The sequence below is a fragment of the Garra rufa genome, chromosome 14 (genome assembly GCF_049309525.1).
Source record: "Garra rufa chromosome 14, GarRuf1.0, whole genome shotgun sequence".
In the NCBI taxonomy this organism is placed as follows: Eukaryota; Metazoa; Chordata; class Actinopteri; order Cypriniformes; family Cyprinidae; genus Garra; species Garra rufa.
In genome coordinates this window covers 4,664,648-4,676,388 of record NC_133374.1, presented here as the reverse complement: position 1 = coordinate 4,676,388, position 11,741 = coordinate 4,664,648, and the positions used below count along the sequence as shown (strand labels likewise).

Below are 11,741 nucleotides of genomic sequence, written 5' to 3'. Positions count from 1 at the left end.
CACATATGAGCGCATATGATCTGCTCCGTGTATTGCGTCTCTGTGTAGGGGGCGGGACAATACGGATTCTAGAGAGCATTTGATTGGACAGAACGTTTGATGAGAAACTGAAGTGCACGGTGATATCATCAAAATCGTTGATTCATATTGGCGGAAGTGACGAGACTGTACGTTTTGAATGCCCATATCTTGTAAACGCGAATTTTGTCGTTGTTTTGAAGCACACTAGCTCATAGATAATCTTAAGGCTAATATATTCATACTAAAAGCCAAAAAACTTTCATTTTGATTTCAGGGGGACTTTAAACACACGTGATTAGGTCACGTGACAGTGGCCTACTGCTGTTAAAAAGTAGCACGTTACTCCATAGCAAGCACAGCCAATAATTCAGAACGGAAATGTCCTCATCTGATAAGGTGCAATTGTTCATGAGGAAGCCCTTAAGTAAGCACTTATTAAACTATATTTTTCCCATAACACTATAATTCGGTGAGAAAGAGTTTTAGCACTGAATTCAAGTCATGGCCTGCAGTTTGCCAAGTGTTTGAATCCCCCGCGTAACGCCGCCGCGTTTGTTGTTTCTCCTCAGGGAGACTCCAAACTTTCCTTGCGGCGAAACAAACAGGAAAAGAGCGGCAGCGTTACGCACCGAGGGAAAGTATTCCAGCAAACAGTCAGTAAAACGCGCCCCACGGGCGTTATTTCCTCGTCCTGACTGGATGAAGGGGGTCCAGCCCTCCTGGGCTTCCTTTCTTTCTCCTTCCATCTCTCAGCAGCTCGGCAACCCGATCTTTCAGCAGGAGTTTGATGTGTGAACTCTGGGAATCCGTCAGCACCGCGCGCGTTATTGTTGCCAGGACACTTTCCTCGCGTCCTCGGGTTTCCGTAAATGTTCAAGGAATGGAAAGTATTCTGGTGGAATTATAAGCTCGGGGTCAAACGCCACAGAAGCAGATAAAGTCGGAGGTTTTGGATTCCGTGCCTTGGTTTATATGAACCTGTTCTCCGGATCTGCGGACGCGTTGCGCTGCGGTGGAAACTCTGTCTCCATGTGGCGCTTCTGGATCACGGATCAGCGGACGCTTCGCTTCCAAATCATGTGGCTGCTCGTGTGTTCCCTCATCGCGGTGCTGAGCGCTGAGAATTACGCCACACAGGCCCAGGTGATGTCCTCCAAAGGGCTGAGGGCTTCAAACGCACGCAGCAATGGTGAGTCTTGAAGATTCAGTGAACCCAAAAGTATCAGGACACATAGAAATGTCAAAGCAAGTGTCATCTGAGCTCAAATGATCTCTTTTTAAAGTCTCACTCTTAGTAGTCAACTTTTTAGTGCATGTTTGGAGTCTCAAGTTCACACAGGTGTCCTAGTTAGCAGGTGTAGTGGTAGTTCATCACAATAGCTATAAACATGTTTAAGTACCAAGCTAACAAAATGGACTAAGAACGCTTTAATTTATGAACATGTTATATAAAATGTAGTTTCAAATATTTAAATTGTTTCCAAAAGTCAAATGTTGCAAACCTCATGGGAATGTCTCTTTTGAATGTTCTCTGAACGTTCTGAAACAAGTAGCAACATTTAAAGAATGTTAGATAAACATTCCGTGAATGTATTGTTTTAAACATTTGCACAACTGAGGAAAAAAATGTTTAATGCAATACTTCACAGAATGTTTTTCTTAAACATTTTAGTTGAATGTAAATGTAACATTCTTTAAACATTGTTACTTTTTTCAAAGCAACATATTCATGATAAAATGAAATGTTTTCTTCATGTAATGTAAAACATTAATTAAAAACGTTAAATTTTTTCATTAAAAATGACTTTTAAATGTTCTCTGGAGGTTCTTTAAAAAGTAACAAAGTTTAAAGAATGTTAGATGAACATTGAACTAAAATGTTTCAGAAAAAAAAACATTCCATGAACAACATTTTTTCTTGGTTGTGCAAACAATTACAAGTAACATTACTATTTTTAATTTTAAAAGTATTATGGGAATGTTACTTTTAATGTTCGTTAAACGTTATAAAACAAGTAGCAATATTTAAAGAATGTTAGATAAACTTTTCACGAATTACGTATTGTTTTAAACATTGCACAACTGAGAAAAAAAATGTTTTAAAACGTTAATCGTTAAAAATGTCTAAAATAATACTTCACATAATGTTTTTCTTAAACATTTTATTTGGATGTTCATCTAACATTCTTTAAACATTGGTTTTTAAAAAAACCTTCAGAGAACATTTAAAAGTAGCCTAACATTTTCATTATAAAATGTAACGTAAAGCATTAATTAGAAACGTTTGTTACGTTTTTCATTAAAATTGGTACTTTTAAATGTTCTCTGAAGGTTCTTTAAAATGTAGCAAAGTTGAAATAATGTTAGATGAACATCCAACTAAAATGTTTAAGAAAAGCATTCAATGAAGTATTGTTTTAAAGCTTTTTTCCGCAGTTGCGCAAATGTTAAGTGAACATTCCCTTTTTTTTGGGAACGTTTCAGAATGATCAAATTTAACAAGTAGCAACGTCAGATGAACGTTCAACTAAAATATTTCAGAAATAAATTCCATGAACTAAATTTTTTCTTGATTGTGCAATAAATTACAAATAACGTTACAATTTATCATTTTAAAAGTATTATGGGAACGCTACTTTTGATTGTTCGTTGAACATTCTGATACAAGTAACTTTAATGATTAGCGTTTTTACATTACTTTAAGGGAATATTCCATTTTATCATGAGGATGCTACTTTAAAATGGTCTCTGAGCGTTCTAAAACAAGTAGCAATGTTTAAAGAATGTTAGACGAGCATTCAACTAAATTGTTTACGAAAAACACTGAAGAATTGTTTTAAACATTTTTAACAATTGATGTTTTAAAATAATTTTTTCTTCAGTTGTGCAAATGTTAAATGAACATTCCATTTTAGAATTTTGCAAACATTATGGTAACGTATTAGAAATGTTCAAATGTAACAAAGTAGCAACGTTAGATGAACGTTATATAAATGTTTCAGAAAAAAATTCCATGAACCATATTTTTTCTTGATTGTGCAAACAATTACAAATAACTCTACCATTTATCAATTTTCAAAGTATTATGGGAACGTTTTGATTGATTGTTGAACGTTTTGAAACAAGTAGCAACATTTAAAAATGTTAGATAAACATTGAACTAAAATGTTTCAGAAAAATATTGCATTATTGAAGTATTGCTTTAAACATTGTTTTTAATGATTAGTGTTTTACATTATGTTAAGGAAACATTCCATTGTATCATGAGAATGTCACTTTTAAATGTTCTCTGAACGTTCTTTAAGAATGTTCGATGAACATTGAACTAAAATGTTTAAGAAAACGGTTAGGGTTAGAATTTTTTTAGGATTAGAAGTTTTTAAAACATTTTTCGTTTTGCAAACAGGAATGTTGTACAACGTTCAGATGTAACAAGTAGCAACGTTAGATCAATGTTCAACTAAACTTTTCATGAACTAAATTTTTTCTTGTTGTGCGAACAATTACAAGTAACGTTAAAATTTTAAAAGTATTATAGGAAAGGTACTTTTGATTGTTCTCTGAATGTTCTGAAACAAGTAGCAACATTTAAAGAATCTTAGATAAACACTGAACATTCCATTTTATCATTATTAGAATGTTACTTTTAAATGTTCTCGGAACATTTTGAAACAAGCGATGTTTAAAGAATGTTAGACGAACCTTCAACTAAAATGTTTAAGAAAAACATTTTGTGAAATATTGTTTTAAACATTTTTAAAGGAAGAATGTTTAAAGAATGTTGGACAAAAATTGTATTTTGATAGCATTATTGGAATGTTATTTTTGATTGTTCATTGAATGTTCAACTAAAATGTTTCAGAAAAACATTGCATTAACGATGCAAAATATTTTTGTGCTTGCTTATGTTCTGCAAACATTATTAAAAAACAGGTAACACTGACCAAACATTCTATTAACGTTGACTGAATGTTAGGAAAGCTCTGAGACATTCCCTGATAGCTGTTTAACCAGAGACGAGCACAAATTTTCAACACCAGATCTATTATTCCAAACCATGCAAAACTCTTTGCTGAGTGTTTTGCTTGTGCTGTCTGCGTATTCAATAAATGTCACTCGTATTTTATTATCTAATGCAGTGACATTCAGACATTTTCTAGTGTCTGCTAAAATACTTTGACGACAGTTACTTAAAATTCATTGCCAAATGCTTCAGACAAGAGCCATTATTTCAGCTCAGAACTCTTGCTTTGAAATTTTTTTGATCTCATGAATGACATTCAGACATTTTGAAGTGCTGTGAATGCTTTCTGTGGTCACTGTGGATGTGAACGGGCATGAATGTTCCTCAGTTTTGCTTGATGTTGTGATCAGCTGAAGCGTGTTATGACAGGTCTGCAGCTCTCTGATCTTCTCTGCTCATGTCACATGCCTGATTTCAACAGCGTTGCTCTTCTGTGCACTGTGTTATTGTGATAGGAGGGTAGTTAACCTGTTCCTGTATTGCTTTAACTCGAGCAGTAGAGTATGACCTAGCAATGAAAGGTCAGGGTTGGATTCTTAGAGAATGCATGAATGGAGGAAAAGCTTGAATGCAATATAAGTTGCTTTTGATCAGAGCAACTGATAATCTAAATGTTCAGATTAGACTGTGGTTGTATCAATAATATAATAATGTGAATTAAGTAAGATTTGATCTGGTTCTCTTGAGACTTTTGAGGTCAGCTGTGTGTGTTCAGATGTCCTCTGAGAATATTAGGGTTGTTGACAAATAACAGGATTTTTCCCACATGAGTTTTACCCTTTGGAATCTTTGTATTTTTACATTTCATTTTGGATTAAATCTACTTAAATCTGTTTTGAATAATTTATGGTTCATTTAAATAGTCTTGCAATGCAGAATTTGTAGTTTGTACTTTTTAATAATTCACTTGTTGCACTCCAAGACTATTTAAATAAAACAAATTATTAAAAATATATTCTGTGCAGTATCTGAATCAGGGTTTAGTACCACAAGATGCAGTTTTTTTTCATTTGTTTAATTTTAAAGCTAGTTTTAGTGATTTTATGTTTTTAACATTTTCATTATTATTATAATTTTTTTAAATATGTCTGCAGTAAGATTTTAAAGAAGTCTCTTTTGCTCAACAAGCCTGCATTTAATTAATCCAAAGTACAGCAAAAACAGAATTTTGTAAAAATATTTTTACTATTTAAAATAACCGTTTTCTATTCAAATATATTTTAAAATCGAATTTATTCCTATGATTTCAAAGCTGAATTTTTAGCTTCCTTACTCCAGTCACATGATCCTTCAGAAATCATTCTAATATTTTGATTTGCTGCTTAAAAACATTAGTATAATTTTTATTATTATTATTATTATTATTATTATGTTGAAAACAGCTGAGTAGAATTTTTTCAGGTTTCTTTGGTGAATAGAAAGTTCAGAAGAACAGCATTAATCTGAAATAGATTTGTAGATTTTATATTCACTTTTGATCAATTTAAAGCGTCCTTGCTAAATAAAAGTATTAATTCCTATCATTTCTTTTCCAGAAAAGAAAAAAATTCTGACTCCAAGCTCTTGAATGGTATAATGTCTTAATTCAGATAAATGCTGATCTTTGGTTCGTTCTCTTCGTCAAAGTATCGTAAAAAAAAGTACACAACTGTTTTAAATATTGATAATAATAAATGTTTTTGAGCAGCAAATCAGCATATTAAAATGATTTCTGAAGCATCATGTGACACTAAAGACTGGAGTTATGATGCTGAAAATTCAGCTTTGATCACCAGAAACAAATACATTTTAAAATATATTCAAATAGAAAACAGTTATTTTAAATAGTAAAAATATTTCAAAATTTTACAGTTTTTGCTGTACTTTGGATCAAACAAATGCAGCCTTGGTGAGCAGAAGAGACTTCCTTAAAAAAGAAAAATCTTAAAAAAAAATTTAAACTGAAGTCATCCAGTGTTTAATTTTGTGAACTAGAAATGTATGCAAATTAGCGCATATTTCATTAAATTCCTCATTTAAATATTTAAACCTAACATTTTAGAAAACTTGTAATACAAAAAATGCTTGCAATTATCTAAGTACCCTTTTCACCTGCAGTGTCTTTAAAATGCATGCATTCTTTGCATGAATATAAAAATTGAAAGATATTAGGTCATGTTTAGATTAGATTAGTTGCGCTTGAAGCAAGTCACACCATTTGATGTCTCAAATGTACAGATGCGTGTGTGTTGTAAAACAGTTGAATTATAGTTATTTTAGGCCAGTGAGTCACAGGGTGTCCCGGGTCACACCCAGCCATCAGTGATGAGGAATCTGGTATGGGATTCCCCAAAACACACACACATTTTTTTGGATTGTGGAAGGAATTATTGTTCCAGTTGCATTGTGTGTTTTGCAGGTGCTCTGGTGTACAGTATATGACCAAAAATGTCCTTAACTTTAGCACTTGAACTTGTTTCCGTTCAGTCGTGTGTGAAGTGGCCTGTTTTCTGTCATTTTTTTTTCTGTCCCACACAGACAGGAAGATGCGTCTTTCTTTACTCAGCATATTTCAGTCTGTATCTCACTCACAGCTGTCTGCAGTGTTGGGGGTAATGCATTATAAGTAACACAGGTTATGTAATATTACTTTTTTCAAGTAACTAGTAAAGTAACGCATTACTTTTTAATTGACAAGAATATATCTGAGTTACTTTTTCAAATCAGTAACGCCTGTCCCCATATTGAGAGAAATTGTAAGATGTTACTTTAGTTCTAGAATAAATGTGAACATGCATTAATTCATCTCACTTACTAAAAAACAGATACAGCATTCCTCAAAATAAATAAAAACAGTGAAATTTTTAGGGAGTAACTCAATATTGTAATGCATTACTTTCCATAAAATGTAACTAAGTAACATAATTAGATACTTTTTTTTAAAGAGTAACTCAATATTGTAATGCATTACTTTCCATAAAAATGTAATTTTTAGGGATTAACTCAATATTGTAATGCATTACTTTCCATAAAAAGTTATGTTTTTAGGGAGTAACTCAAAATTGTAATGCATTACTTTCCATAAAATGTAACTAAGTAACGTAATTAGTTACTTTTTTTAGGGAGTAACTCAAAATTGTAATGCATTACTTTCCATAAAATGTAACTAAGTAATTAGTTACTTTTTAAGGGATTAACTCAATATTGTAATGCATTACTTTCCATAAAATGTAACTAAGTAATTAGTTACTTTTTAAGGGATTAACTCAATATTGTAATGCATTACTTTCCATAAAATGTAACTAAGTAACGTAATTAGTTACTTTTTTAGGGATTAACTCAATATTGTAATGCATTACTTTCCATAAAATGTAACTAAGTAACGTAATTAGTTACTTTTTTAGGGAGTAACTCAATATTGTAATGCATTACTTTCCATAAAAAGTTATGTTTTTAGGGAGTAACTCAATATTGTAATGCATTACTTTCCATAAAATGTAACTAAGTAACGTAATTAGATACTTTTTTTAGGGAGTAACTCAATATTGTAATGCATTACTTTCCATAAAAAGTTATGTTTTTAGGGAGTAACTCAAAATTGTAATGCATTACTTTCCATAAAATGTAACTAAGTAACGTAATTAGTTACTTTTTTAGGGAGTAACTCAATATTGTAATGCATTACTTTCCATAAAAAGTTATGTTTTTAGGGAGTAACTCAATATTGTAATGCATTACTTTCCATAAAATGTAACTAAGTAACGTAATTAGTTACTTTTTTAGGGATTAACTCAATATTGTAATGCATTACTTTCCATAAAATGTAACTAAGTAACGTAATTAGTTACTTTTTTAGGGAGTAACTCAATATTGTAATGCATTACTTTCCATAAAAAGTTATGTTTTTAGGGAGTAACTCAATATTGTAATGCATTACTTTCCATAAAATGTAACTAAGTAACGTAATTAGATACTTTTTTTAGGGAGTAACTCAATATTGTAATGCATTACTTTCCATAAAAAGTTATGTTTTTAGGGAGTAACTCAAAATTGTAATGCATTACTTTCCATAAAATGTAACTAAGTAACGTAATTAGTTACTTTTTTTAGGGAGTAACTCAAAATTGTAATGCATTACTTTCCATAAAATGTAACTAAGTAATTAGTTACTTTTTAAGGGATTAACTCAATATTGTAATGCATTACTTTCCATAAAATGTAACTAAGTAATTAGTTACTTTTTAAGGGATTAACTCAATATTGTAATGCATTACTTTCCATAAAATGTAACTAAGTAACGTAATTAGTTACTTTTTTAGGGATTAACTCAATATTGTAATGCATTACTTTCCATAAAATGTAACTAAGTAACGTAATTAGTTACTTTTTTAGGGAGTAACTCAATATTGTAATGCATTACTTTCCATAAAAAGTTATGTTTTTAGGGAGTAACTCAATATTGTAATGCATTACTTTCCATAAAATGTAACTAAGTAACGTAATTAGATACTTTTTTTAGGGAGTAACTCAATATTGTAATGCATTACTTTCCATAAAAAGTTATGTTTTTAGGGAGTAACTCAAAATTGTAATGCATTACTTTCCATAAAATGTAACTAAGTAACGTAATTAGTTACTTTTTTAGGGAGTAACTCAATATTGTAATGCATTACTTTCCATAAAAAGTTATGTTTTTAGGGAGTAACTCAATATTGTAATGCATTACTTTCCATAAAATGTAACTAAGTAACGTAGTTAGTTACTTTTTAAGGGATTAACTCAATATTGTAATGCATTACTTTCCATAAAAATGTAATTTTTAGGGATTAACTCAATATTGTAATGCATTACTTTCCATAAAATGTTATGTTTTTAGGGAGTAACTCAATATTGTAATGCATTACTTTCCATAAAATGTAACTAAGTAACGTAATTAGTTACTTTTTAAGGGATTAACTCAATATTGTAATGCATTACTTTCCATAAAATGTAACGTAATTAGTTACTTTTTAAGGGATTAACTCAATATTGTATTGCATTACTTTCCATAAAATGTAACAAAGTAACGTAATTAGTTACTTTTTTTAGGGAGTAACTCAATATTGTAATGCATTACTTTCCATAAAATGTAACTAAGTAACGTAGTTAGTTACTTTTTAAGGGATTAACTCAATATTGTAATGCATTACTTTCCATAAAATGTAACTAAGTAACGTAATTAGTTACTTTTTTAGGGATTAACTCAATATTGTAATGCATTACTTTCCATAAAATGTAACTAAGTAACGTAATTAGTTACTTTTTTAGGGAGTAACTCAATATTGTAATGCATTACTTTCCATAAAAAGTTATGTTTTTAGGGAGTAACTCAATATTGTAATGCATTACTTTCCATAAAATGTAACTAAGTAACGTAATTAGATACTTTTTTTAGGGAGTAACTCAATATTGTAATGCATTACTTTCCATAAAAAGTTATGTTTTTAGGGAGTAACTCAAAATTGTAATGCATTACTTTCCATAAAATGTAACTAAGTAACGTAATTAGTTACTTTTTTAGGGAGTAACTCAATATTGTAATGCATTACTTTCCATAAAAAGTTATGTTTTTAGGGAGTAACTCAATATTGTAATGCATTACTTTCCATAAAATGTAACTAAGTAACGTAGTTAGTTACTTTTTAAGGGATTAACTCAATATTGTAATGCATTACTTTCCATAAAAATGTAATTTTTAGGGATTAACTCAATATTGTAATGCATTACTTTCCATAAAATGTTATGTTTTTAGGGAGTAACTCAATATTGTAATGCATTACTTTCCATAAAATGTAACGTAATTAGTTACTTTTTAAGGGATTAACTCAATATTGTATTGCATTACTTTCCATAAAATGTAACAAAGTAACGTAATTAGTTACTTTTTTTAGGGAGTAACTCAATATTGTAATGCATTACTTTCCATAAAATGTAACTAAGTAACGTAGTTAGTTACTTTTTAAGGGATTAACTCAATATTGTAATGCATTACTTTCCATAAAATGTAACTAAGTAACGTAGTTAGTTACTTTTTAAGGGATTAACTCAATATTGTAATGCATTACTTTCCATAAAAATGTAATTTTTAGGGATTAACTCAATATTGTAATGCATTACTTTCCATAAAATGTTATGTTTTTAGGGAGTAACTCAATATTGTAATGCATTACTTTCCATAAAATGTAACTAAGTAACGTAATTAGTTACTTTTTAAGGGATTAACTCAATATTGTAATGCATTACTTTCCATAAAATGTAACGTAATTAGTTACTTTTTAAGGGATTAACTCAATATTGTATTGCATTACTTTCCATAAAATGTAACAAAGTAACGTAATTAGTTACTTTTTTTAGGGAGTAACTCAATATTGTAATGCATTACTTTCCATAAGAAGTTATGTTTTTAGGGAGTAACTCAATATTGTAATGCATTACTTTCCATAAAATGTAACTAAGTAATGTAATTAGTTACTTTTTTAGGGAGTAACTCAATATTGTAATGCATTACTTTCCATAAAATGTAACTAAGTAACGTAATTAGATACTTTTTTTAGGGAGTAACTCAATATTGTAATGCATTACTTTCCATAAAATGTAACTAAGTAACGTAGTTAGTTACTTTTTAAGGGATTAACTCAATATTGTAATGCATTACTTTCCATAAAAATGTAATTTTTAGGGATTAACTCAATATTGTAATGCATTACTTTCCATAAAATGTAACTAAGTAACGTAATTAGTTACTTTTTAAGGGATTAACTCAATATTGTAATGCATTACTTTCCATAAAATGTAACTAAGTAACGTAGTTAGTTACTTTTTAAGGGATTAACTCAATATTGTAATGCATTACTTTCCATAAAAATGTAATTTTTAGGGATTAACTCAATATTGTAATGCATTACTTTCCATAAAATGTTATGTTTTTAGGGAGTAACTCAATATTGTAATGCATTACTTTCCATAAAATGTAACTAAGTAACGTAATTAGTTACTTTTTAAGGGATTAACTCAATATTGTAATGCATTACTTTCCATAAAATGTAACGTAATTAGTTACTTTTTAAGGGATTAACTCAATATTGTATTGCATTACTTTCCATAAAATGTAACAAAGTAACGTAATTAGTTACTTTTTTTAGGGAGTAACTCAATATTGTAATGCATTACTTTTAAAAGTAACTTTCCCCAACACTGTTATGCTGTCTGCTAGAGCACATTCCTTCATCGTTTCGAACAGAAAACACATCAGGCTCCAGTTATTCACAGTCCGTGTGTGATGGAGGAATCATGATTGTAAAACTGGTTATAAACTTTGACAGATACACAATGACAGAGCCCTCAGTCACAGATCTGTATGATTAAGTCGTTTGATCTCGGTATGTGTGTGTCTCAGTCTCAGGGTGGGCATGTTTTAGCACTGGGTGTTTCGTCTCCATTAGCTCAGTGTTTCCCTCATGAAATCTGACATCTGTGAGCTGCACATCTGTATGACGACACAAGTCTCTTATTCCCTTTATATCTGAGATTTTAGAGCTTGCAAACGACTTATTATTCTAAAACAATGATGTTAATTAGGGAACAGAAATTGCTCAGATACTCTGAGCTCTGCAGAGTTTGATTGCTTGTCATTTTGCAATGTTTTGCAAATTCCCATTTTCTCTACATATTCCCAGCT

General features: G+C 30.3%; 1 protein-coding gene across 2 annotated transcripts in view; it reads left to right on the top strand.

Moving 5' to 3' along the window:
* Positions 1-423: 423 nt before the first annotated feature.
* Positions 424-11,741, top strand: part of pdgfd (platelet derived growth factor d) — a 37,771-nt gene continuing 26,453 nt past the window's right edge. Inside the window, exon 1 of one of the 2 annotated variants that reach the window (XM_073818106.1) lies at positions 424-1,210. In XM_073818106.1, the coding sequence (XP_073674207.1) occupies positions 994-1,210 (217 nt within the window). In that variant the 5' untranslated portion in view covers positions 424-993. The remainder of the gene's footprint in view (positions 1,211-11,741) is intronic. The other variant, XM_073818105.1, reaches the window with a different exon arrangement.